Source organism: Sciurus vulgaris (assembly GCF_902686455.1).
Source record: "Sciurus vulgaris genome assembly, chromosome: 8".
NCBI classification, from domain to species: domain Eukaryota; kingdom Metazoa; phylum Chordata; class Mammalia; order Rodentia; family Sciuridae; genus Sciurus; species Sciurus vulgaris.
The window spans coordinates 146,118,731-146,145,789 of NC_136468.1; the positions used below are offsets into that span (position 1 = coordinate 146,118,731).

Sequence of the window (27,059 nt, forward strand, 5' to 3'; positions counted from 1 at the left end):
CATCGGACCCTGAGGGGGAAGTCACCCTTTCCCCGCAACCCCATCCCCAAGCGGGAGGTGACGCCGCCCCGGGTCCCGCGCCGCCTTCTTCCGGGCCCTCCCCCGCGACGGCCGGCCGGCGGGGCGGCGGCACCCGGGCCTCCTGGGCGGGGCTCCTGCGCCGGCACCAGGCGGCGGGTCGCGCGGCGGCGGCGGGGGCCATGGCGGGCTGCTGCGCGGTGCTGGCGGCCTTCCTGTTCGAGTACGACACGCCGCGCATCGTGCTCATCCGCAGCCGTAAAGTGGGGCTCATGAACCGCGGCGTGCAGCTGCTCATCCTGGCCTACGTCATCGGGTGAGCGCGCGGCCGGGCAGCGGGGGCCGCGGCGCGGGGGGGGCCCGACGGCCGGGGTCCCTGCGCCCCGCGGGCGCCCTCCGCGGGGAGCCCCTCCCCGCGGTGCACCCGCCCACCTGGCCACCTGCGCGGTGCGCACACCCTCCCGGGGCTCAGGGCACCTCGAACGGGCTCTCGGGGCCTCGGCGACAGGAGGCTGCGTGGATTGAGGGTCCTGAGGGTCCTAAGCCTGGCCTGACCATCTTCGCCTCGCAGGCAGCTTTACCTTCCACCTCGCTCCATGCTGGCCCTGGGCTGTGGGGACTTTGCCCTAAACGTCTCGGTTTTCTCTCTTCTCTTGCCATTCGGACGACCCGCTGACAAAACCAAGACTTGAGATTTCCATTTGGTTTCTTCTGGGTCTGTGGCTTTCCTTTGATCGCCATGTGGTAACCCAAGATAGTGGAGAGGCTGCACTTCCCAAAAGTGTTTAAAGGACACTGACCTTGTTTTACGAGTTTGTTGGGAGGTGAGGTGCAGATACCTGCCTTAGCCTGGTCATTCCCAGGGAGCCTCGGGTCAGGCCTCGGTAAACGTTTAATTTAAGTGAATGCACCTGTTACAATGTAATTCAACCCAGGAGCGGAAGTGACAGTTACCTTGCCAACTGGTCCCACTTTCAAGGTTCACTTGGAACATTATGGTGTTCACAGATGCTGGGCTTACAGGTCTATCGGCTTTGTCACTTCTCTAAATGGCCTAGAGCAGTGGTCCCCAAACTGCTAGTTGGAACCATTTGGGAATCTGTAGAAAACATTCATTGCTGACACCCATTCCAGACCTTCTGATGCTGCTGTGGAATATGACCAACTCCCCAGCTGATTTTGATGTTCATCTAAGTTGGGGAACCACTGACCACTGTTTTGCAAATTTACCTGATTATGAAAGATCATCTGAGGAATTGTTTAAAAGTAACAGAGTCCCCCACCTTGGGGTGGGGTTTGGAATCTGTTTACACTGCCCACGGGAATTCAATCTGGCCGGTTTGGCTTCCAGTATCAATCAGACCAGCAGCAGCAGATACTGAGTGTTGTAGAGGTACTGTTGCTGGGGTACTGTTCAGTGGTGAAGTGCATGCTTAGCATACATGAGGCCCTGGGTTGCATCCCCAGCACCCCCAAAAATTTAAAAATCCAGGTAGGGACTCAATAGGAGAACTCCCTGGCCCATATGTGGGTTTGGACTCAGTAAGACTCAAGGATGAAGTAGTTTCAGTATGTCCGGCATCTCCCCCACAATGGTTGTGAGGCACTCCTGCAGAATTTGGAATCAGAAGTTCTCAGGCAGCTTTTAGCTATTGACTTTTGTTCTCATAGGAAGATCACTTTAACCTTTGGGTACCTGTAGAATTCTGGACTATGGAGAGTATCTCCAGTCTGGTGCCTAAAGTAGCCACTAGTCACAGGTTGTCTATTGAACACCTCATGCATTTCTACTCCAAATTGAGATGCTCTGGAATTGTAAAATACACACTGGATTTCAAAGAGTACAAAAAAGAGTAAAATATCACATCAATACTTTTTGAAATTGATGACATGTTAAAATAATTTGAACATATTGGGCTACATAAGGTGTACCGTTACTTTTTAATATGGGCACTAGAAATTTTTAAATCACAATATGTTTCACCTCATCTTCTAGTGCAGTTCTGTAGGGTTCCTTACAAGTGTTGTCTGCCTTGATTATGAGGATTTTTAAGCAGTAATGCCTTGCTTTTAGACATTTGCTATAGTTGGAGCCAACTCAGGTCTGAGGAATGGGCTTTTTTTTTTTTTTTTTTAACTTCTTTAACTTCCTGATCCAGTTAATCTTGGTGAAATTGTGGTCTCTTCTCCCATATGACAACTATTCCTTATAAAGAGACTGAACCCACAGTCCCCAGTCATCTAATTCAGTTATCAGGCACATGATATGGAAATAATCACATGATAATGACTGGTATGAAACTATCTGTCTCTGATTGAGCAACTCCCTGTACTTGGTAGTAAAATAATAGTGGCCTTCCTATTGAATGGGAGCTTTCCAGCAGCTGAATTTCTAGAAGCCCCAAAGAAGAGGATTTGTCAAGGGAAAGCCCATCCCTAGGATGGGCAGTGAACTTGAGGACTGCTCAGCTCAAATAAACCCATAAATAATCCAATGTCACACAGCTAGTGAGTGGCAGTCAGAACTTGAGCCAGAAGCCCTTAAAAGCCTCTTCTCTTACCCACTATACTAAACCTTTCAAGGAACTTTTTATACTAGTTTCTTTTTTTCTCCCAAGAATTCAGGTTCCATGTATGCTTCCCTCTTCTAAAATGAGGACATTACTGTTATTCTGAATAATTAAAAATATGAAGGCATTTGCAGTAGTGGTTAAGACACCAAACACAGGCTGGAGAGACAGGGTCTCCGTTCACAGCTCAGCTCAGCTTCACCGCTCACTAGGCATAACTTGGGCCAAGTTGCTAAACCACTCTGTGCCTCAGTTTTCCCCACCTATCGGATAGAAATGGGCATAGAACTTTACCATTGTTATGAGGTTAAATGAGTTAGTGTGTGTCACCTGCTTAGAATAATGTTTGTTTCAACCTACCACTGGAACATTATAGCAACCGAAGCTCGTACACCAGAGCTCTTGTTAAACATCTGCCACAGACTATTATTGCTGTTATTTCTAAATTGAGAAGTACAAGGATCCGCTTCCCCTCCTTAGAAGTACTAGATGCTAAGACTTGAGACATTCACAAGTTTGGGTTATTTTGGGGTTTGTTCGATCTGAGCGGTTTCCAGATTGACTGTCCATCCTAGAGGTGGGCTTTTCCCCTGACAAGTCCTCTTCTTTGGGGTTTCTAGAAATTCATCTGCCGTAAAGCTCCCATTCAGTTCCAGTCTGACATACATGCTCAGAGCAGGGTGGCCACCTGTGTGTGTCTCCATTCCCTCTAATAATAATGATACTCGCCTCATGAAGTGGTCGGGATTAAATGAGTTAATACATATCAAGAGTTTAAATCAGTGCCTGGTCCTATAATCACTCAAATGGAAGCAATTAGTATCATAATTTATTATCTCTTGGTGACTCCCAGGGGCCCCAGTATATTGAAAATGCTCAAATATCCAGTAATGAAGACAGTGTTCATTGAGTTTTTCCTTTGCTGACCACTGGACTGGTGCTTTTCCTGCATCACCTCATTTAATTCCCACAAAATAAATAAAAGGGGCCACCATGCCCCTCTTGCACAAATGGAGGTGGAGCCTGCAGAAGTTAAGCAGCTTTTACAAAGTCACAATTCGTAAACATCCCGGTACTCTCGGCCTCTGGCTGCCAGAGGCTCCCTGGTGTCGATTCAGATTCTCAGGATCCTAATGACCACTTAAGAGGCCTATGTTATTTTATAGGTGGGTGTTCGTGTGGGAAAAGGGCTACCAGGAAATGGACTCTGTGGTCAGCTCAGTTACTACCAAGGCCAAAGGCGTGACTGTGACCAACACTTCTAAACTAGGATTCCGGATCTGGGATGTGGCCGATTATGTGATTCCAGCTCAGGTATGTCTCCCGCTGAGACTTCTGATACTGAAGCCTCTAGTTCTCACTCCTCTGTATGACTTGGCACACCTGCCTAACATCAGCGGCCAGCGTTCTGACATCGCAACACCGAGGCCCGTTGTTTTAGCCCCAGAAAACAGTGCAACCAGGTCTCTTGGGCTTCAGGTCAAAGGGGTAACAGTCAGCTATGGCTTTCCCACTCTTAAGTGTGGCCGGCCTCAGATGTCCTTCCACGTGGACATCTCGGGATGTCCCCTGCTCTAAAAGGTGAGATAGCAAACATCTAAATCCTGGGAGAAGTTCAGGGGGAAAGAGCCCATCCTACATTTTGCATTTGCTTGAATGTCTTATATCTACAAGGTAAATCTTGTCAGTGTCAACCACAGTGAGAGACCAAAGCCCAAACTAGAAGGAAGTAGCACAGGATTCCGTCAGAAACAAAGTCAGGGATGAAACTGAGGTGACATTCTAGTCTCCAGCTCGTTAAGCTGCAAGTTAATATTCTGGTCTTTTTTTTATGGTGTCAGGGATTGAACCTGGGGCCTCACGAGGCAAACACTTCACCAGCGAGCCACATCCCCAGCCCAAAGCAAGTTAAACATTGACTCTAGCTATGTGCCACACGGCCAAACCCCAGCGTACCCCCTCCAGATGGCTGAGTGCCTGCGGTGGCCAAATTCAGATGAGTTGCCAACTCTTTGTTTTTTAATTGGTGCATAATAAGTTGCCAGCTTTGGGCTCAGAGTTGCGAGAGGGAAACAGAGACTTCTCAAAATCTCTGATGTGTTCCTCTTCCCTGCTTCTCAAGAGAATGGTCTGGTGGGGTCCAGAGAGAGGCCGGAGCTAAAGAGCCATAAGGGTGCAGTAGAACAGGGGTGATCCTGGGGACACCTGTCCGTGCTCCCTGTGCAGGCATGGCCTCCTCCTGCCAAGCTACGGGACTGTCCTACTCAGTCTGCTTTAGCCAAGAAAGGAATGAGCCCTGCCTCTGCCACTGGGTGGAAAGAACCACCCAGCAGCTCTGCCTCCTGTCACTCATGTGGGCTGGGGGCCGCGCGAGTCCCTTGGGCTCTCTACTTTTACCATGTCCTCGTGCTTCAATATATATTTGGCTCATCTTCAGACTGAAATTTCCCTAAATTCAAAATGGATAAGAGATAGGAAACAAAAAGTAGACCACACTGAATTGTTGGAGTCCAGCTTAGAGAGGCTCAGGGGCAGCCTTCCATCAACACGTGAAGGGCTGTGTTTATCTCCTCAACACCTGGGAACATGACGGGCATCAGGGGAGACTCCCACCTTGGCCTCCTCTTGTGGCCACTCCCTTGTCTCAATAGGAAGATGCCAACCATTGCTAGAGCTTCTACCATCTTCTCAGGTGTGGGGGTGTCCACAGTGACCTTGGTCCCTGAGACGGTTCCCAGAGCTGACTCTGCTCTTCCCAGGAAGAGTGTAAAATGAAGTGCTGGAAGCTTCTGGCATTTCTTTAAAATTTGAGTGCCCAGTGGAGGTGGGGAGGCCAGCCAAAACCTTCTGGGGTCATTTCCTTACATTAGGAGATCATAATTAGCCATTTTTGTGTGCATGCAGTACTGGGGATGGAACCCAGGGCTTGCATATACTAGGCAAGGTCTCTGCCGCCCCGCCACGTCCCAGGCAGTACTTAGCAACTCCTCAGTATCAGCCCCACGAATGGCTTTCCAGAAACTCTGCACCAGTGCTTTGGCACCTTCAGACCTTCAAGGAGAAAACAAAACCTTATCAAGGACAGAAATGTCAGTTATTGCCCCTGATTGAATTGTCTCTGGAATGTTTTCTTTCCTTTTAAATAACAGTTAGAAAAAAAAAAAAAAGTCAAATTTGAGGCCTTGGGGATCTTGTTTTTATACCTCAGAGGTCACTGGTTGGCAGAGCTTGTTTTGAGCTACTGTTGGCTCTTTTCCCTTAATAAGCCAAGATTTGCTGAGGAACTATTTCAGATTGTAGACTCCTTAAAAAACTGAGATAAAATTCACATAATAGAAGATTAAATTTTTTTTTTTTTTTCTTTTTTGGGTACTGAGGATTGAATTCAGGGATGTCCTCTTTACTTTTATTTTGAGACAAAGTCTAGTTGAGTTACTGAGGCCGATCTCAAACTTTTGATCCTCCTACTTCAGCTTCCTAAATCACTGGGATTATAGGCATACACTGGGCCCAACAGTCCCTATATTTCAGCAGGTTATAAACTCTCATGGGAAAAACAGGAGACCATATTAGCTTTTTGATTAATGGGTCTGCCTGACTCCTCTGAGGGTGATCTGATGGTCTCCCTCCCTTTCACTCTGCAGGAGGAAAACTCCCTCTTCATCATGACCAACATGATCATCACCATGAACCAGACGCAGGCTACCTGTCCCGAGGTAGGTGGCTCCTTGGGAAAGCCCTTGGCCTTGCATGCCAGTCTCCACAGCCCCCACTGTGCAAGTGGCTGGACCACATGGAAATTGTTTTCCCTCGTTCTGCTTTGTTTAGATTCCTGATAAGGCCACTGTGTGCGAATCAGATACGGACTGCCCTGCTGGGTCCACCGGCACCCACAGCAATGGTAGGAGTGGGCAGGAGTGACCCCTCAGCAGATGCTTAGCCTCAGGAGGGCAGCTCTTGACAAGATCACCGCCCCTACACAGAGATATCTGGGTCAGAATGAAATCCCCCCTACCCCAGCAGATAGGGGTGGAGCTCAGAGGAGGAGGTGGGGCCCTGGTTGAGGCCCCGATTCAATCCCTAGCACCGGAAAAAGAGCCACCCCTCCTCCCATTCTCCAATGCCACACAACCCTGGTGAGCCTGATGGCAGAGAGCACCCAGGGACCCTCTACATTCCCCTCTGTCATGTGAGCCCCAGAAGCCAGCCCAGGTCTTGCTGCATTCTGTGACTTGGTGTCACTTTGGCCCTGAGATGGCAAAGCAGAGGTGTCCAGCACCAAGGCAACCCCCTTCTTCCGGTTCCAGTTTCTGGACACTCTAGTCCCAGAATCAGAGTCGCTGTAGATTGGCTGCAGAGGATGCTATGGGGGGGGCCACTCCCTACCTCATTAGGTAGGAAATAAACCCCCGTGGACCTGGGTTCCCCACATCCCTGTAGGAGTCAAGACTGGAAGATGCGTGCCGTTCAATGGGTCTGTGAAGACCTGTGAGGTGGCAGCCTGGTGCCCAGTGGAGGATGACACACACGTGCCAAAGTGAGTCCTGCCCGAGATCGCCCCAAACACTGGCTGTCCACCTGAGGGAGGTGGCAGGGAAGATGTTGGGCTGTCTGTGTGCTCTTGGTGTCTGGGTGTCTGGGACAGCGGTTCTTAACCACAGAGCATCGGCCTTCGGTGGTGAGGTGGGCCCCAAGTGTCCGTCACTTGTGACAAGGGTACAGTTTGACTTAATGTGTGTTAAAGGGTTCTGTCAACTGCAGATAACCGACAGGAAACAGCTCTCAGTACCTTATCCTGGATACACACACATGCAGAGCATGATCCTTTGTCACTCGACCAGTCAAAAGACCTTGCAGGCTCCCTCCGAGGCTCAGAGAACGTCTGTCCCACCTCTGCCTCTCTCCATGTCGGCTTCATTTGTTGGACCCCTGGCATAGTCCCAGGGGAAGCTCCCTTCCTGGTCGTGCAGTCTGGACCTGTCCACAGTCACACACGGGCCACATCCCTAGATTTGTCACCGTGGCTGGGCGATGATTGTTTCTCAGCTTGGGCCTGCGTCACATGTCCACCTCTAGAGTTAGGGCTGGGGTCAACCTCATCCAATGACACAGGCTGAGAGTAGGGGACACGTGACTTCCAAAGGAAATCTGGGGTTCCATTACCGGAAAGGGGGGCAGGGAAATAATAAAAATCTGCCAAAGGGTGTTCTGTAAATCTGAGCAGGTTCAAGGTTGCCCCAGGATAACATTCTTCCCAGTTGCACTTTGCTGCACTTTGAACAGGTGGAATTTAAGCCCATCCTTTGAGAACTGCTGTAGCCGGGGGCTTTTTCACCCAGGGATCAGACTGAAGCTCAGGTAAACCCAGGGGAGCAGGGAGCTTCTGTGTTGCCACAGAAGAAAACGTGAGAGTGCGGACCTGGAGAAGGCAGCGGGCGGCAGCTGGGACTCAGGAGGGCAATACTGAGAGGAAGGGGATCCTGGCGGTGCAGAGTCAGAAAGATGGCCCAAAACTGTGCGCTCCAGCCAGGGAGCCACTGGCCACGTGTGGCTGTTGAGTACTTGAAATGTGCTGGTCTTCTGTTGGTGTGAAGTAAGCTGTAGGTTCTGGAAATTTATTATGGAGAAAAAGAATATAATAATAATATGTAGGACTGGGGCTATAGCTCAGGTGGTAGAGTGCTTGCCTTGCATGCACAAGGCCCTGGGTTCAATCCCCCGCATGACAAAAAAAAAAAAAAAGGAAGAATATAGTATGTACTATTTTATGTTGGTTACATGCAGAAGTAATATTGTGGATATTTTGGGTTATTGTATAAAATTAATATCACTGTTTTTATTTTTAAATGTGGCTACCAGGAAACTTTTATTTAAGGTGGCTTGTAGTTGTGTCTCACAGTACATTTATATCGGACTGCGCTGTAGATCTAAGCCAGTGAGGTGATTTTTGAAAGCATGCTGATGCGAGAAATAACACTTGAGTTATATGGTGAGGAAGATATTCCTGTTTCCATCTTTATTGAGCCCCTTCCTTCATATCAAGGAGGAAATCCTGGGTGGGGGTGCCTTCATTACCTGCCACTTGCTTATTTCCTCTTCCCACAACAAACAAGCCCCAGATTAGTAACTTTGGGCCTATAACAGTATTAACTACAAGTTTTAGTAACATTGTTTTGATTCCATTATGTTTATTTAAATAATGCTGTCTCACCTGTGCTGCATGACTTGCGTGTGCATGGTGCTGGGGACTGAACCCAGGACCTTGTGCCTGCTAGGCAAGTGCTCTACATCCCCAGCCCTTTTTTAAGATTTTTTTTTTTTTAAGACACGGTCTTGCTAAATTGTCCAAGCTGTCCTCAATCTTGTGATCTTCCTGCCTAAACCCCCACCAAGAAGCTGGGATTACAGGCACATGACACCACACCCAGTGCAAGTGATATTTTTATGGTCGTGAGGAAGTTTCATTGTAAAATAAATATCAATAAAAAAGTGAGTTGATCTTAAAGGTGGAATCAACTCCAATGTCCATCAGCAAAATGTGTAAACAAATTTTGGTATGTGCATAAAAAGGAATGAAGCACTGACACATTCTTACAACCTGGGCAAATCTTTAAGACTTCACCAAGTAGAAGAAACCAGACACAAAAGGCCATATGTTATTTGACTCCATTCATTTGAAATGTCCAGAATAGACAGATCCCTGGAGACAGTAGATTGGGGTTCCCAAGGGCAGAGGCTGGGGGAGAGGCACTAACTACCTAGTGGGTGTGCAGTTTCCTCTGGGGCAAAGCAAATGTTCTGGACAGAGGTGATGGTTTCACAAGGTTGCAGATGCACTAAGCGCCACTGAATTGATTCATGTTTAAATGGTTGATTTTATGCTGTGAATTCCATGTTGACTTTGCTTTAAAAGGTGAGTTGATCTGAGAGTATCGCAGTTGAGGTACAAAGATGTAGAAAATGACAAACATTTGAAAAGATCTGCCGTAATCCCTGCCTCTTGAGGGAGTGGGCCCTTGGAGCCTGAGGGACCTGCTTGCTCCAGGTCTTTTCTTGGCAGCAGGGCCTTTTCCGCCTTGTCAATGGCCTCGCTTCTGACCCAACACTGGAAAGACCACTGATGTCATTTGTGACTCTGTGGTTTACACCTGGCTCAGGAAAGTTCCCCCTGGCCCCCTGCAGAAGACTTAGCCCTGTGGTGCTGGATTCCCCCATAGACAAGTCCACCAAAGAAACAGTCCCCTTGGGACAGATTCAGCCAGGAGCCCACGTGGCACCTTTGGAGGAGGCAGGTGTGCCAGCGGGTGGCAGCACTTTTGTGTACTTTTCAGGTGAGGCCAGGACGCAGCCTGCAGGTAAACTCACCTTTGCTGTGACTTGTGAAACCAGTTATGTCTAGCATTCATTCCCCAGAGCACCCGAGTGAGCCTGAAGCCAGCAGCAACCACGGAGGCTGCGAGACAGCAGCCTGCTTAGCAATCTCTCAGGTTTTCCCGTCACCTCCCAGAGGAAGGATCCAGAAGGCCAGCTTAGACTCAGCTCTAGACCTAGTGCTTCTGTACAAGAGAATGCCTCACTTCACTTTTGTCTTGACAATGTGACATTGTAAATCATGTCTGTGTTTAGAAATATTACATAGCTATGTGAATGTGTGTATAAACACTTTTTTTTTTTACTTTTAATAACAGCATGTTGCCATATATTTTTCAGACCTGCTTTTTTAAAGGCTGCAGAAAACTTCACTCTCTTGGTTAAGAACAACATCTGGTATCCCAAATTTAATTTCAGCAAGTAAGTGGTGGCCAGGTGTGTGAGTTCACCAGTGTCTTCAAAAACCTTCTGGCCCTTCTCTGAGGGTTTCCTTACAATGGTTTTCTGCTTCCTTCTGCTTTAGGAGGAATATCCTTCCCAACATCACCACCACCTACCTCAAATCGTGTATTTATGATGCTAAAACAGATCCATTCTGTCCCATATTCCGTCTGGGGAAAATTGTGGAGAACGCAGGACACAGCTTCCAAGACATGGCCGTTGAGGTAGGTGCAGGGCCTGGGCACACATCGTACCCGAGCAGCCTCTGATGAGAGCTGGCTGTGCCTCTGCTCTTCGTCCCACAGGGAGGCATCATGGGCATCCAGGTCAACTGGGACTGCAACCTAGACAGAGCGGCCTCCCTCTGCCTGCCCAGGTATTCCTTCCGCCGCCTCGATACCCGGGACCTCGACCACAATGTGTCTCCTGGCTACAATTTCAGGTGGGCATGAGTTTGGACCCACCACTCACTATTGAGGTGTGGTGATGGATGAATTATTCCCCCACGAGGGCACCTGTGCCCCCAAAGGCCAGCACTTGGGCAGCACCCAGGGCAGGCTGCGCATCTCCACTCTGCAACAGTAAGTCTTCGGAGCAGGGTCTTGCTCTCACATTGAGCCTGCCTCGGGCTCTCCAAAGTGCAGCAGGTGCAGGCTTTAGGCTCAATAAAGGCCTCTGCTTGCATTTCCCTGCTGAAAATGCTGTCACATGAGTTTCTCTGGGCTGTGGTCACAAAACTGAATGCCTTGACAGGGGGGTGTTCTCTTGCTTCTGGAGGCCAGAAGTCTAAAATGAAGGTGTCTGCAGGACTCAGGCCCCCTGAGGGCACTAGGCAGGATCCTCCCCTGCCTCTTCCAGCCTCCGATGACTCCTACAATGCCTGGACTGCAGATGTGACGCTTCTGGCTCTGTCCCCATGTGGCCTTCCCTCCACTCCTGCTTCTGTCTTCTCATGAGAACACTAGTCACATCGGATTTAGGGCCCACCTGAATCAAGTACGACCTCATCTTAACTAATCGCACCTTCAAAGACCCTCTTTCCCATTACAGTCACGTCCACAGGTTCCAGGTGACATAGATTTGCAGAGAGACACTATTTAACCCAGGACAGCTGGTAATCTGGTAAGAGGGCCAGGAGCATATTTTCCATTTCCTTGAGGCAGCAAAATCCATTGCTGTATACATTTTCAAATGCCCCCCTGAGGCATTTTCCCCATATGGACTCGCTCCTATAAACCTGGCCCTGCAAGGGACACCCGAACAGTCAGCAGCATTTTTGTTGCTCTTGTCTCCCTCTAGTGGTGGCACGTGGTATCAAACGTGCATCAGATGGTAAGAATCTGCAGATCTGCTGTCCTTTTGATCCCGTTCCCTGGTGGGTGGCAGGGCAGGTATTTGAACTTTTCCTGGGAGTTAGAGCTATGTTGCTCTCTCTCTGCCAGCACCGTTCTTGTAGAAACCACCATGGAAACCTCAAGCTCGGGTCAGAATCCTAGAGCAGAGAGAAGCAGGTGGAGCCTCAGCCAGCCCCAGCCCCGCTGAGCCCCCGACATGAAAGCTGTGAATTAGCCTGATCCTGGGCCTCAGGTTTAGGCCTCGGTTCCTAAAGGGATGGGACCACTCTCAGTGACTCTCCCCTCCCACCCCGGCGGACCTGAGCAACCACCGGTCCTTTCCGTCTGTGTGGGTTGCAGTCTGGACTTCCCTGTTAATGGACTCACACCATGTGTCTCTCCGTGACTGGCTTTCACTTTGCCTCGTGTCTTCAAGGTTCATTCACGTTGTTGCAGGTATCAGCGCTTCACCTCTTTATGGCCAAATAGTCCACTGTGTGTACGGACATTTCATTTATCTGTTCATCGGTGGATGAATTGGTGGTTCTTGGTTCTTTTTTTTTAAAAGGTGATGCTGAGTTTCGTGATGGCAACGATGCCATCTTGGAGATTGCTGCTGGCTGGTCACCTTCTCAGTTAGTGGCCAGGTCCCCTGAGAGAGACAGGAGGCTCAGCTATATCAGGAAGGGCCTTGCCAGCGAGGACATTTGGGCTTATGCCACCTTGTGGGAGGAAAGGGTGAAGGGGTCTCCTGGTGCCCCGGCGCCCTCCCTGAGGGACTCGCTGCATCCTGCTCTACCATCCCTTTCCTCTGACCGGCCCTCCTTCCCCAGGTTTGCCAAGTACTACCGGGACCTCACCGGCCTCGAGCAGCGCACGCTCATCAAGGCATATGGCATCCGCTTCGACATCATCGTGTTTGGGAAGGTAGCCTTGCCACCCAGTCCCCGCTGGCAAGGACACAGGCGCCTCCCTGTCTTGTATCTGCTCTCCCCGGCACCTGTCAGAGCGTTCTCTCTTCTGTCCCATGCAGGCTGGGAAGTTTGACATCATCCCTACCATGATCAACATTGGCTCCGGCCTGGCGCTGCTGGGGGTGGTGAGTGACTGGGCCGTTCCCTTCCCCCTGCCAGGGCTGGGCCTCCCTCAGCAGTCAGCGGCACAGTGAGGCTTGGCCCTGTCCTTCTGGACCTCAGACTCGTTTTCTAGACTGGAGCCTCCAGGCTTGTTTTCCTTGCCCTGCCCCCACCCCTACTGTCCCTCTTCCCAGACTGCTGCCCGTGCCAGCGTTTCCCCGAGAGATGGAGGTGCCTTTCCTTCCCAGTAAGAGGGAAGGTGCACAGAGCAGCAGGAGCTAAAGCGCCTGGCTCATTCTCTCCACTCATGCCACCTTCAGGCGACAGTGCTGTGTGACGTCATAGTCCTATACTGCATGAAGAAGAAATACTACTATCGGGAGAAGAAGTACAAGTATGTGGAAGATTACGAGCAGGTAGGCACCTCCTGTGCTCCCCAGGCAGGGAGCCTTTCGTCCCGATGGGGAGAGGAGCCTGGGGCCTGGGTCTGGGCCTGGGCCCGGGCCCATCCAGGGAGGCCCTTGGACAGCGGCTGGTGCTGTTCTGGCAGCTGTCGACCCGTCACCCCAGGCAGGCAGTCAAATGCCGGTCTCTGGACCACCTGTTCTAGTGTTTACTTGAGACTTCAAAACCTATTCCATTGCAGTAGTGACTATCTCAAGTTAGTCATGATTCTGGACGATCTACATCCACATAGTAATTAAATTGACCTCACATAACAAGGGTTGGGTACCATGCTGGACACCCCTACTCTAGAACCACGTGGAGTCCTCGACTGTCCAGAGGTCCTCAGGAAAAACACCCGACTCCTGCCCAGAGATCTGAGCATGCCTGGTGGCAGTGCCTGCTGGGTGAACACTTCCCTCCTTTTCCCTCTCCGCAGGGTCTTGGTGGTGAGACAGACCAGTGATGCCTACCCCACACTGGGCTCCCCACAGCCATCAAAGCACAGTGAGAAGAAGGGAGAAATGGCTGCTGTCTCACCCCAGAGATTCCAGATTCTGATTCACTCTCCACGGGTGCTCAGGGTTGCCCAGCAGCTCCTGCATTTGGTGCGTCGGGTTTGTTTGTCCCTCAGCCCAGTGGACTGCCAGTGTTGTTGGCTGGGGGAGCTGCTAGGGCATTCTCGGGGCCTCGAGGGCTGGCTTTCCTCCAAAGCTGCAGTCTCTGGGCCCCTCGGGACGGGCTTCTGGGAAGCACTTCATAAGGAAGAGAAAGCCTTGAGGCTTCTGCTCCCTGGACATCTAGCAGGCCTGGGCTGCCGCTCCTCTTTCCCAAACCAGGAACATTGTCCTTGGCAACACTGCACAGAGTTAGCTCTCTTCCCTTGAGAACAGCTATGTAGCAAAGGTTGAAGATCAAATATTAAAACAAGTGGTTTTCTTAATCCTCGTGTCATCTCCTAGCATGGGCTCGAACTCTCCTTCCTTTTCTTTTAATTCATGGAAGTTAATATGAGGCAGGGGAGGTTCTTGTCATCTTGCTGATGACAAGAATGATTACCAACGGTTCTGCCCACACGCGACCTTGCAGTGAAGGCCACTTCCTGGAACGGCCAGTCCTAACTGCAGCCTTGGTCAGATCACTTCTCCGAGACCTCTCCCAGCAACAGCTGTACGCCCATCATGGCCTGAGATAAGCCCCCGCAACCAAAGAACTTCTCTTTTGAAACATCCTGGGTGCACTTCTCCTTCTTTGCCTTGCAAAGCTCCCCCAGGCCTCAGCCTCCCTGGATACACACCCCTGATGCCACAGCACAGGTAGCCTGGATTGCAGTCATCCCCAAATAAACTCTATTTTAGGTTGACAACTTCAAGTAGATCCATTTTTTGCCCAGCCCTGTCCTCAGGAAAGGCCTCTGAGACGGTTCGTCTCTGGAACTCAGGCATTCCCCCACTTTGCTCTTCTCTTAAAAGCCGACTCATTTTGATCTTCACTGAGTTGTACATGTTTTTTTTTTTTCCTAGTGGCATCTCACTTGTGCTGGCATTTTTGCATAAAATGGCAGTAGTACTCTGTAGGTGACACAATTTTTGGGAACATGGAAGTGGCTCCTCCTCTTCTGTTTACTCCCCAAACCTCCAGCCCAAAGCAGGATCACCTACACCTCTCTTGGCACAGGTGTGACATGATAACAGAGCTATTTCCAGCTGCAGCTGCAACTTAACTCTGCATCAGGGGTTCAGGAGTCCTCCAGAGGAAGCCGCTTGCCCTTCCCGTTCATGAATTACTTCATTTCCAACCACTGCAGAGAAGGGTATTTTAGAAGTGCGCTGCTTCTGCTGGATAAATGACCGACCTGGACTTTTCTCCACTAGGGGCTGGGGAAGGGAGGGTGTTTACTAAATACTTTCAACAAAGTTCTGGTTCAAGCCAAGTGTGGTGGTGCCCACCTGAAATCCCAGGAACTCGGGAAGCTGAGGCAGGGGGATGGCAAGTTTTGAGGCCAGCCTCAGCAACTTAGCAAGACCCTGTCCAAAATAAAGGGCTGGGGATGCAGCTCAGTGGTAGAGCACCCATGGGTTCAACCTACAGTATGATGGGGTGAGGAGCTGATTCATGTGGTCTTTTTAAAAATGCTCTTTTGGAATGGGGATGTGGCTCAGTGGTTAAGCACCCCCGGGTCCAATCCCCAGTACCAAAAACAAAAACCAAAAACCTCAGCTCATTTGAACACATGGGTCAATGGAGCTAGAATCCTTAGGAATGATGATATGATCTAAATGTGTTCCCCCAAATTCATGTGTTGGAAACTGAGTCCCCAGTGCAACAGGCCTGGGAGGGAGACTGGGTCTTAGGCCCTGCCCTCATAAATGGGACTAGGTGCCATACAGAAAGAGTTTGACAGGCAGTTCATCCCCTGCCAGCCCTTCCATCTTCTGGGCACCTAAGGAAGCAGAGAGCAGCCCTCACGAGACCCCAAACTAGCCAGTGCCTCAGTCTCAGACTTCTAAGAACTGTGACAAATTTCTGTTCTTTGCAAATTACCCCATCTCAGGCATTATGTTATAGTAGCACAAACAGACCAAGACAAATGGTCTGTCTGCCATCCTGCAATCTGAGGAGTGATGGCAGCTGTCTTCTGGAATAGGAGGCTGCATTTGGCCTCCTCTTTTCTGAAATGGAATGCAAAAACCAGTTGGGGTGAGGGGTGGGTGTTGGGTGGCCCCACTGATTTCACTCATCTTGCTCTTGGCCATGTCCCCTCTCACTGGCACACCCTGGTGCTGCCTCTGACCTTGCCTCTGTGGACGGGCTCCCTGAAGCTCTGCTCCATGCTGCACCCGTGTGCACTTTCTCCCTCTCCTCAGATTCTCAGTGGGGTCCTGGGGCAGCAACCCCTGGCTCCTGATTCTTAAGGGCCTGTATTTTGATGCTTTTTTGTGGCAATGGAATGGGAACTTCTTAGACTTTGCCTGCTATCCCCTGGTAACAGAAAAATGAAATTCAAAGCCAGGAGAGCAACTCCAAGGGCTAGAGCCACACATGAAATGAAGGAGTCCTCAGCCTCTGGCCTAGAGGAGTAACCAGATGCCTTGAGAACTGGCAAGCACCCAGACTCGAAACTGAAGATCGAGTGCTTTGCTGACAATTCAAGCCCTTGGACAACTAACTTAACTTTTCTGAACCTCAGCTCATAGGTGATGATCCTTATTATCAGCCACCTCCGGGGCTGAAGGGTGACATAGCAGGCCTGGCCCACAGGACACATTCCATGTGATGGAACCACTCACCTGTCTGGCCTCTGCTAGCATCTTGCCCTTACCTGTCCGCTGGAGCAGTGCTTCTCAAACTTCAACCTGCAGGTGTCACCTGTAAGCGTGTGTAAGCAGGGGCTGGCATATGCATTCTGCCCTGCTCTCAAGTGCTACTGAACAGCTGGTCCTGAGGTCACACTGAGCAACGATGTACCAGGACTTGCCCTAAATCAGGGATCTGCTGGCTATGTTAACACTGACGGGACGTGCAACCTGCTGTTCACCTAAGGAAGAAAAGCAGACACACGGACAGATGGCCAAAATAAACACCAACCAACCAAAAACAAAAACAAAAACACCTGAGGCCCACGTTTTGCACCATTTTGCTGTTTATTTCAAGTTTACAGAGAAGCTTAATCATTTGTGGAAAAACACCAAAGGCTTATCTTTCTCTTAAGTTCATATACTTGTAAGTGATAAATACACAGTATTTAACTTTGTACACCTGATAAAAGGAAAATGCATAGTAGAAAGGATCAGGAATAAAACAGAAGCATCGGGCATTGAAGAGATCATGGAATAGAAAAGTCAAAAGTCCCATGAGCCTCGGCCCATGAAGTTGGAAAAGAGATGGGACCAATGACTGTGAGACCTTCCCTAGCACCTTGGAAGCAAGTGGAGACCCTTGTTCTCCATCAGCAACATGAAGGTCCCCTCTGGAAGATGGGTGAGAGCCACAGCCTGGCCCGCACATCCCCCTGGGCAGGCGTTCTCCTTGTTCCAGAAAGGCTGTGCAGACAGGAGCTCCACCCTGTGAAAAAGCCAGGCCAGTAGAGAAATGGCCTCCAAAGCCCTGAATGCCAGTAAGGGGCTTGATAAGGTTTCCGGGGCCACTGGCAGCCTCTGGAATGGACTGGGGAGGTGGAAACTGGCAGAGGAAAAGAAAAGGATGTGGAAGACTTGTGCTTTCCTCGAGGCCACAGGTGTAAGCTGCAGGCGGCTCACACCACACTGGTCCCACAGAGGAGCCAGCCACGGGAGGAAGCACAGGCATTCTTTCTGCCCACCTGGAAAAGCTGCTCATGACAGCTTCTCCCTTTTCCTGGCCAACGTGGCTTTTAAAAACTCCAAGTTTGTGCTGAGAGTGGTGGCCCTAGTTATAGCCATGTCTACTTATGCTTTCCACGAGGAGGAGTTCCTTTCCACAGCTTTCTTTGGTGTTTATTAAAAAAACAAAAAAAATTATGACGTGGACCTCCCCCAGCCCACCCATGGGAATGGCTTGGTGCTGCCTGGCCACTGGCATTCCACATAATACATCCTGGATGGAACGTTCCGAGGTGGGGAGAAATGGTGTTGCCCGATGCGGCGTGTAAACACGAGAGGAGTTCTGCAGAGCCCTGCATGCTGCCTGCTCTCCTCGGCCACTCAGCCAGGCAGAGTCCAGGCACCCAGGCTGGAGGTGAGCCTGAGGACCCAAGACTTTAACCACTGCAAGGTGCTTATTGCAAACTCACCAGACCCCATCTGCTACCAGAAGGGGTGGAGCTACTGGGTCATTTCCCCCTAAATTTAAAGCAGCGGAGGACAAGCGCAAATACTAGGTTACAAAGACAAAGCAAGCAGGCAAGACAACCCTCCTACATCAGTCTGTGCTCTTTGGAACCAGCACTCCCTAATCCTAACTGCTTACACAACAGCAAGCAAGGCTGGCTAAACTACAATCAAGAGCTTAAGAAAATCTATGGAAGCCAAGAAATGCCCAGGCTCTGTAAATAGCTGGGAGGGGACACAGACTTTGCTTCTGTCTCTGCACGAAGTTCTTGAGCCAGGGCTCATCACACTGAAACCACAGAAAAAGCAGTCTTTGGAGCCCCAGCACTGAATTTACCTCCCAGGACCAATCTTCCCAGAGCACTGTGAAGAAGAGCAAAGTCCCCCCAGCACAGAGTCCTTCCGGTTTTCCAACCCCTTGGACTTCACACTCACCCGTGTGTGGCTCTGGACAGTCACATCCAAACCTCAACAAAACTTCCCAGTAATAGGACACTTATTTTGGTTGGAAGTCAAAAGATCAAATTTCCTAGCTAAAGGAGGGAACATCTGTGCCTACACCTGGTTCCCTCACACCCTGAGGAATGCACAGGGTTTCAACAATCTTTCCTAAAAGGGTGTCCCAAGGTCACTGTGCAGATCCTACCAAAGCTTTGATGCTAACGAGATCATTATGTCTCAGCCGAGTGAGAGTATTTCCCATGGGGCCCTCCACAAAGTAGGTAAAGTGTTCCACTGACTACAACCAGCAAGCATTTAAGATGCAAACGAAACTTCAGCAGTCTCTGAAATACACAGGTTATAAACAAGGTAAGCTGCTAATATACAGGCATTAGGTTTCATCGGCTCTAACTCCGATCACATGGTGAAAGCTGTGACGTGTCCTGGAAGCTCTACATGACCTCTGAACTTCTCTAGAGTTCAGTGTAGTTAGAGAACTGAAAATATTTTTGTGTTGAATCATAAGCCATGTAATGTACATGGAAGTGTAGGATTTCACCCTGAAGTTTTTGAAATTTAACAAAGATTTACTAGAGCCCGGCCAACCATTTCAGAAACCCGCTTTGAGTGGTGGATGAAAAGATACATTCAGTCCTCCAGCAAAGCTTTCGCCACGAGGGCTGCTGAGGGCTCGTCCAGGGTTGGCAAATTCCCTTCAAAAAGCAATTAAACTTCAAGCCCTTTCAGTTTTCCTGACTACAAATCTACCCATAAAAAAAATTGAAAAGTCCTTCTTGCAAATAAGTTGCACTGAAGCTCTCTGTAGCTACTGAGAGCTAGCCCTGCTCATCTGCAGTTCTGGAAGGTGCCACGGTTGGAAGTTTGCAGGAGTCACACCGAGCCTCCCGCTCCCTCAGAAACACAGCAATGCGCCCCGCGGCCCAGTCCCGTTGGAGTTTCCCGCTCATTTCTCTGCACTCTTCAAACCCCGCACCCATTCATTCACTTGGTATATCTGACATGGTTCTGAAGGATTTTTGGCATAAAAACGTTTTTAAAAAGCAATTGTCCCAAAGCGCACGTGGGTTTGGTCTGCAATTCCTCACACCCGCCGGTCCAGCCAGCCAGCGGCCAAGGTCGACGTCACAGAGTCAAGTCTTTTTTTTTTTTTTTTTTTTTGTCCCCTTTAAAACAACAAAGGAAAAACAAATAACCAGAGATGACGGTCAAGGCTCTACACGTGCTCGGTTTCCGTAGGACATGCTGCTATGGAAACGCGGGTGCAGCAGCCCCGTGCAGGGCGACTCGGCCAGGCATGCGAGGTCGAGCGGTCCAGGCAGCTACTCCGGCTCCATGGCCTCCTCGGGCTGCAGTGGAAGCATGTGTGCGGGGGAGCCAGGGGCAGGGGCCCCCCAACTTTCCAGGCAGGGACCACCTTTCACAAGAGCACTTCCTCCTCCCCCACGGGGGCCGGCTCGGGGCCCCGGAGGTTGTCTTCGCTGCCTTGCTTCCTGCTCACCGAACAGAAAACCAGCATTAAGGCTCGGAGGGACGATGGCAGGGCCCTGACCAGTCTCCCACCTTGGGGCACCACTCGCCCAGGTGTGGCTCCTCGCACCACCAGCAACATGATCACCGTCACCTGCTCTTTTGGATTCTCTCCTCTTTTTGTTCTTGATCACTTAAATTTTTCCCAAGGACACTGCATCCTCTGTAAATGGGGAAGCAGCTTTGGCCAAAAATATAAAACTGTGGGCAGATGCAAGCAGGAGGTGGGCCCCTGCAGTGGGCTGCCTCCGGGGGTTGCCAGTCTCACCCCTCCCTCCACAGGAGGCCAAAGCTCATGCAGGACAGGAACTATGGCATCTGTCTTCAGTCCACCAAGGTGAGCTCCTGGCAGGGCAGTGGCGGGGCCTGCCCAGTTTGGACTGGCACCTAGTGGTGTTCCTGAAATGGCCACAACAACGGCCCTCGGCTCAAGGGAAAACCACCTGGGAGGGAAGAGAAGGCCCCTCCCTGCTGGGAGAGGGAGAAGAGCCCCCCACTTCACTGGAGCTGACTGGTGTGGTGGCTGGGGTTGAGTCTCAGGTGGTAGGAGGGGAAATCTCTAAGGAGGGGGCCAAGCACCTTACCATCCCCAAGCTGAGCATGCCACTCAAAGCTATTGTCCATCATTCCCAGCAAAGACTTGGGTGCCCCTGTCCAGAAGGGAGCCTCTGTCCCTGCACAGAGGCAGGGAAATCACGGTGCCTATGCTTCCCTAGGAAAATCACATTTGCTGGCTTCTTGTTTCTGACAAAGAACACGGCATAAAGGCTCCCAGGGAGGAGGGAGCCGTCACTAGCTGTCTGATCAGACCCTTGATTTCTGCCCTTAATGCCACCTGCTGGTACTGGCTGGGTCTCACTGCAGATAGCCGGTATCCCATGGTCCAGGACCCCTGTGACTCAATAAGCTCTAAAGCTCCCAGAGCAAGGCATCCCATCCACAGCTGCCAGCAGGCAACTCCCAGGTGTTTCTAGGACTAGAGGTGAGGAAATGAAGAAGCAGCACAACCCTTGTGCTAATCTCAGTCTGTTGATATCTTGCAATTTTGAACTCACTGAAAAGAAAAAAAGAAACAAGAGAGCCAGGCACAGTGTCTTGGGCAGCTCGGGAGGCTGAGGCAGAAGGATTGCAAGTTCAAAGCCAGCCTCAGCAACTTAGTGAGGCTCTAAGCAACTTAACAAGATCGTGTTTCTAATAAAATATATAAAAAGCTAGGAATGTGGATCAGTGGTTAAGCACCCCTGACTTCAATCCTCCATGCCAAAAAAAAAAGAATAGACTCATTCACAGAGGGGAGACAGCCACACTTCTGGCAGACTCTAAGAGGGAGGCTAAGAAGAGAAGGGCCAAGGAAAGATCAGCCCATCAGGTTTCTATTGTAATCCTGGGAGGCTCAAACCTAAGAACTGCCTGGTCACGTGGCTTCTGGGCTATCTGGGAATAAGACAGGGACTCGGGCCTCCTTCTCGGGCTGCAGAAGACCAGACCTGGTTGCTAATGCCAACATGTTTTCCCCTGTTCTACTCTGGAGAGCAAGACTTGTCTCAAAAGCACATTCTCAAAGTGGGGCCCCTCCTAGACTATCATATAAGCATCTGGTTCATATGGTATGGGTAGCCAATACATTTCCTTTCCTAAGTCAACTCCCAACCCACAGAAATGGCTTCCCCTTATACACAACTGTTCATGGCAGCAGGATTCATTAAACAACTAAAAAATAGAAATGATGTCTATCACCCAATGAATGGATAAACAAAATGTACTCCATCCACACAGTGGAATATTATTAAGTCATAAAAAGTCATGGAGCATTGATCCATGCTACACCATGGAGAAACCTCAAAAACATAATGCTAAGTGAAAGAAGCCAGACACAGCCAGGCATGGTGGTGTAGGCCTGTAATCCCAGCCACTCAGGAGGCTGAGGAAGGAGGATTGCAAGTCTGAGGCCAGCCTGGGCAACTTAGCAAGACCCTTTCTCAGAATAAAATTAAAAAGGCAGGGAATGCAGCTCAGTAGTAAAGGGCTTGCCCAGCTTATGTGAGGCCCTGGGTTTGATCCCCAATACCAAAAAAAAAAAAAGTCAGACTCAAAGGCATTTATAGGAAATGTCCAGAACAGGCAAATCCACAGAAAACTACAAGTAGATTAGTAGTTGCTGGGGAAAGAGGGAGTTGGGTAGAGACAGCTCAGAGGTACAGGGTTTCTCCCTGGGCTGATAAAAACTGATTGTGGTGATGGCTGCTAACAATATATTAAAAGTCATTGGACCATATACTTTAACTGGATAAACTATGGTATATGAATTATCTCTTGGTAAAGGCTTTGCATGTGTGTGTGTGTGCTGGGGATCGAAACCAGGGCCTTGTACATGCTGGGCAAGTGTTCTGCCACTGAGCTACAACCCCAGCCACAATAAAGCTATTTTTAACAACAGAAATGGTTGTTTGGTGTTTCTAGTGGAGAATCAGGTGGCCACCTCAACCCTGTGGGAATGACACTGGGGTGACCACCCTGCTGCAGGTACTTGGGGAATGTGCAATGGTGCTGCCAATCAAAGCTTCTAGGGACAAGAATTCTCATCGTCCTGGGAGGTGCTGGTAACAATGGCATGGATGTACTTTTGGAGGAGGGACGGCCAACCGGGAAAGAAAAGGCTGGGCTCCTACTCAGGTCACAGGACTCTTACGCTCCTTTGCAACAGGCAAAAGGGGACTTATTTTCTAGATCTTAAGCCAGCAGAGAAGCCACAGGGTGCAGCAGGCCTGATGTGTGCTCTGATCACTGCGCTCAGTAGGGGCAGCCCTGGGCCTGTGACAGAGCTTCAAGGCCATTGGCGTGCACTGAGTATGCAGGGACTGGGTCTGAAGACCTGGGTGAGCTCACAGGCATTCCGGTGGAGCGCCATGCACCCACAGCCCCAGCCCACATGCATGACCGGCCATCGGGCCCAAGCCCCTCGAGGCCCCTGGTTTTACCCCCAGGTCTAGAGGCCCGCAGTGAGCCGGGCACAGCAACGTGGCTGGAAGGTACATTCGCCTGGTGGAGATACCCCGTGCTCTGCACCTGCTCCCGCCCCCAGGCCCCCGCAGAGGCTACGCACAGGCAGGCAGGCGTTACCTTGGGCTCAGACAGGGGCTCCCACTCCCTGGTTGTTTTTTTGCTGGAATTGCCAGAGGGAGGGAAAAGGGAAGTGAGAAGGAACCATGGGGATACAATCCCCCGCCCCCTAGACAGCAGACCCAACGCCTACTTCGCACAGCCAAGGCCAGGGTGGTCTTTATAAGCAGGTGGGTGGACACCTCTCTGCATTAAGACTCAGTGCCCCAGAGCAAGACCTCAGTGCTCAACCATCACACAGCCTAAAACCCCACTCTCAGGCACTTGTGCTGAGAGCCAGACAGCAGTGCTGATTGTCAAGAGATTCCAACAAAAAAGGTGAGACTTCCATCCAGAGGAGCTACCAACACAAGGCGGTGGGCTGAGCCAGCAGAAGAGACCGAAGCCAGGGAACACGGGTTTCCCGGTGTGCAGGGTGGCGCTCCCAATTTCTCCAATGGATTTGGCCCAGGGATGACCCATGCAGTGGTCTGGGCAGGGATGCCCCAAGCCTACCCTCCAGCCCCTGCCCTGAGAGGAAGGCGGTGGACACTCACATGAGCAGGTTCCCAGGAGCAGACAGTGAGCGTTCCTCCCGCCGGCTGCCCTCAAATGGGTTCCCAAACGAGCGTTTCCGAATCATGGTCTTCACCAGGATCTGAAGAGGGAGAGGAGGAGGCAGGTGACTGCTCAATCACAGCTGGGATTCCAGGCAACGACCTTTCTCCTCATCCTGCCAGGCCATCAGCTCCTGCAGCTCTCAACTGACGGCAGGCCTTTGTGAGAAACTGGGTGGCCCCAACATGCACCAGCCAGACCCATCCCCATCTCTGGTGGGTCCACTCCCTGCTTCCTGGAGGCCAAGTTAAAGTCCAGACTTCTTGGTCTAACATGCAAAGCCTGTCTTTATCTAGTCCCAATCTACTTGACCCCACAGGCCCCAGGTTCCATAATAGCTGGCCTGCAAGTCCTTTGGGCACGCCTGGCACCATCTGTCCCACCTGAGCTGTTGCTAGATGGTCCTCCCGGACTATCAACCTGTCTCATCTTCAAGGCCTTTTCAGTGAAAGCCAGCTGTGACAGCCCCAGTGAGAAACAAACCATTGTTTCCCCAGGACAATTCTGGGGGTGGGTGGGGGAGGATGCTTTTTTAAAACTGAGATAATTCACATACCATAAGTTCACCATTTTAAAGCCCAGGACAATCAGTTCCAGAACCCGCCCCCACACCAGCTACCAAAATTTGTGGATGCTCAAGCCCCTCATATAAAACAGCTCGGCATTTACAGATAATCTACATCCATCCTCTTGTATGCTTTGAAGCATCTCTGGATGACCTACACCTAATAGAAATGCTATGTAAATAGTTATACCATGTTGTTCAGGAAACGACATGGGAAAAAGTCTATACATGTTCAATACAGAAGCAATGATTCTTTCTGAATATCTTCTATACATGTTTGAATCCACAGACGTGGAACGCACACCTACGGAGGGGAGAGTATATACGATCCGGTGGATTTTAGTATTTTCACATCACCATTACCTAATTTTGGAAAAATTCACATTACCCCAAAAAGAAACCCCGTGCCAGTCTGGGGGTATAGCTCAGAGGCAGAGTGCTTGCGTAGCATGTGCAGTGATAGGAGAGAGAGAGAGGGAAAGAAGGAGGGAAAGAGGGCAGAAAGGTCAAACCCGTTAACAGCCACTCCCAGTTCCAACCTCGGGCAACCAGCCTTGGTGTCTGTATAGATTTACCTCTTCTGCGTATTGAAGGATTATGGAAAATGATATTCCTACAAGACAGCTCCTCAAGAAAAATGAAGGGACAGTATGGCTCGGGAGGAGGGAGGGGAAACTGGCCAAACATTCATCCTCTCCCAGCGTGCCCTTTCCCAATAACAATGGGCTCTGTGGAGATAAAGCAAACTTTCATCCCTTCCCAGGTTCATCCCCAGCATCTCCACCAAAAGCAAACATTCACCCCTTCCCAACCCCAGTGCATCCTGAAGGAAGGAGGCAAATACTGAATGCTGGACCCTGAACTTTGACCTTCCCCCATCGCAAATTAGTCCTAATCAAAGGCACAGCAGAGATTAAAACTCTGGGAAACAATGGATCCCAGAGAAGGTAAACAACGGGCAAGATTTGAGTACTCATCCTTGGAATCTGGACTCCCATCCCCCCCAGATAACAATGAGTTGCAACCTTTTTACAACCACCCTTCTAAGTTAAAGTTCTAACCTGTACAACTAGCCCCTGTCAAGACTGCATGTCCGCGGTCTCTAATCAAACGATAAAATCCAGACTCCTTCTGTAACCTGGAGCCAGCTCCATACCCAGAAAATGGGCCCTTGCGTGCCTGATCCATGGGCTTTGCTGCAGAATAAAGGAAGGCTTGCTGATCCGAGGTTTGCCTCCCGTCTCTGCCTGTCACTTGTGAGCCACAAGCTCACATTCCTTATAAACGGGATCGACAAGACGCAGCCTCTGGCACCTGCCCCTTTCCCTGGGCACATGATTTCAAGGCTTGCGCGTGTTGTAGCACATACCAGCTTCTTTCCCTTTCATGGCCCAATAATGTGCGCTGGTGTGGATGGACTGCACTCTGCTCACCCATTCATCTGCTGCACCTCTGGATTGCTTCAGGGTGCCACTATGTTTTTGTATTTTCAACACAGTGTTTTCGTTTCTCCTGGATAGACACCAGTAGACTTTCAGGATCCTATAACTGTACTTAACATTTTGAGGAACTACCAGGGTGTTTTCTACAAAACCTGAACCATTCTACACTCGCCCTGGCCAGGTACTGTGGGAGCGATTTCTTGGGAGGGTGCCTTTCAGTGGAGAATGAGAAACATCCCAGACATGGAGCACGGTCAGGTCACAGACTGGTGTGGTGTGAGGGCATGAGGCCCCAGAGGCCCCAGAAGGTCCGGCTAAGCCTTGGAGTGGCTGAGGCCAGGCTGGTCCCCTGCCTTGCCCACTCTAGCCAGGACCAGGTACAAGCCTGGCAGAGAAGCTGCTCGGAGGCTGCATAGAGAAAAGGCCCGCCCGCGTCCCTCAGTTCCTACTCAGCTTCTCTCTCCTAATCTGTCCCACATCATCCTGAAGCCTCAGCCCCTGACTTAGAATCCCTCACCCACAGGAAGTTGGAACTTAGCCTGTACCATCCAGGGAGCCTTGGAAAGTTCTGAGGCAAGGGAGTAAACCATGGCTATGCTTTTGCCTGCTTTGTTCTGTGAACAAATTGTCAAAGAAGTGGGGTCACTGAGAAGCCAGGCTCAGGCCTCACCCCACCTTCAACCAGAGTGTGGTGCCTCTGTAAGCAGGTTTATGGATTCACTGAGCTTCTCATTTTTTTTTAAGGGTTTGCCGCTAAAAATTGATAATATTTTTAAAACACTAATTTATCAAAAATCGGCAACGCCCAATGCTGCTCAGTTGAAGAACAGGTAAACTGCGGTCTGTCTATACAATAGAGTATTATTCAGCCACAAAAAGGAATGAAGCAATGACACCTGCTGCAACAAAAGGCCACGTAGTGTGTGACTCCACTAATATGGAATGTCCAGATGGGGACACTGTGGAGACCCATAGTAGACCAGCGGTCAGTCACTGGGGATGAGGGGGAAAAGGGCTGGGGAGGAACTTCAGGAGTAAGAGGCTTCTCTTGAGGTGATAAAAGCACTTTGGAACTATCAAAGTGACAAATGCACAACCCTGTGAGCATCCTAAGTGCCACCGAATTGTTCACTTTAATAATTTGAGTTCTGCCTCAATAAGAGGAAAACAAGAAGACCACTTTGGGAACGAAGGCCATGACCCCAGCCAGGTTCCCACAGTTGTAGCCCGGCAGAAAAACACACAGAGGGGCCTAGACCTTGAAACTCCCAACCACCTCCCCTG

General features: G+C 50.3%; 2 protein-coding genes across 12 annotated transcripts in view; one reads left to right on the forward strand and one right to left on the reverse strand.

Annotated features, from left to right (window-relative positions):
- The first annotated feature begins 95 nt into the window (after positions 1–95).
- Positions 96–19,737, forward strand: P2RX4 (purinergic receptor P2X 4). The gene is made up of 12 exons (XM_079149588.1): positions 96–334; positions 3,755–3,902; positions 6,233–6,304; positions 6,417–6,489; positions 7,029–7,125; positions 10,299–10,379; positions 10,483–10,624; positions 10,706–10,842; positions 12,568–12,661; positions 12,768–12,833; positions 13,131–13,226; positions 13,694–19,737. Exons 1-12 carry the CDS (start codon positions 201–203, stop codon positions 13,718–13,720), a joined length of 1,167 nt encoding a protein of 388 aa, XP_079005714.1. The 5' UTR covers positions 96–200; the 3' UTR covers positions 13,721–19,737.
- Positions 3,941–27,059, reverse strand: part of CAMKK2 (calcium/calmodulin dependent protein kinase kinase 2) — a 60,140-nt gene continuing 37,021 nt past the window's right edge. For 7 of the 11 annotated variants that reach the window (XM_079149557.1, XM_079149562.1, XM_079149561.1 and 4 more), the window contains 3 exons: positions 23,708–23,808; positions 23,172–23,214; positions 16,876–20,014 (listed from right to left, as the gene is read on the reverse strand). In XM_079149557.1, the coding sequence (XP_079005683.1) occupies positions 19,844–20,014; positions 23,172–23,214; positions 23,708–23,808 (315 nt within the window). In that variant the 3' untranslated portion in view covers positions 16,876–19,843. Of the gene's footprint in view, positions 5,640–16,875; positions 20,015–23,171; positions 23,215–23,707; positions 23,809–27,059 lie in introns of those variants that run through there. The other 4 variants (XM_079149555.1, XM_079149559.1, XM_079149560.1 and 1 more) reach the window with 3 other exon arrangements.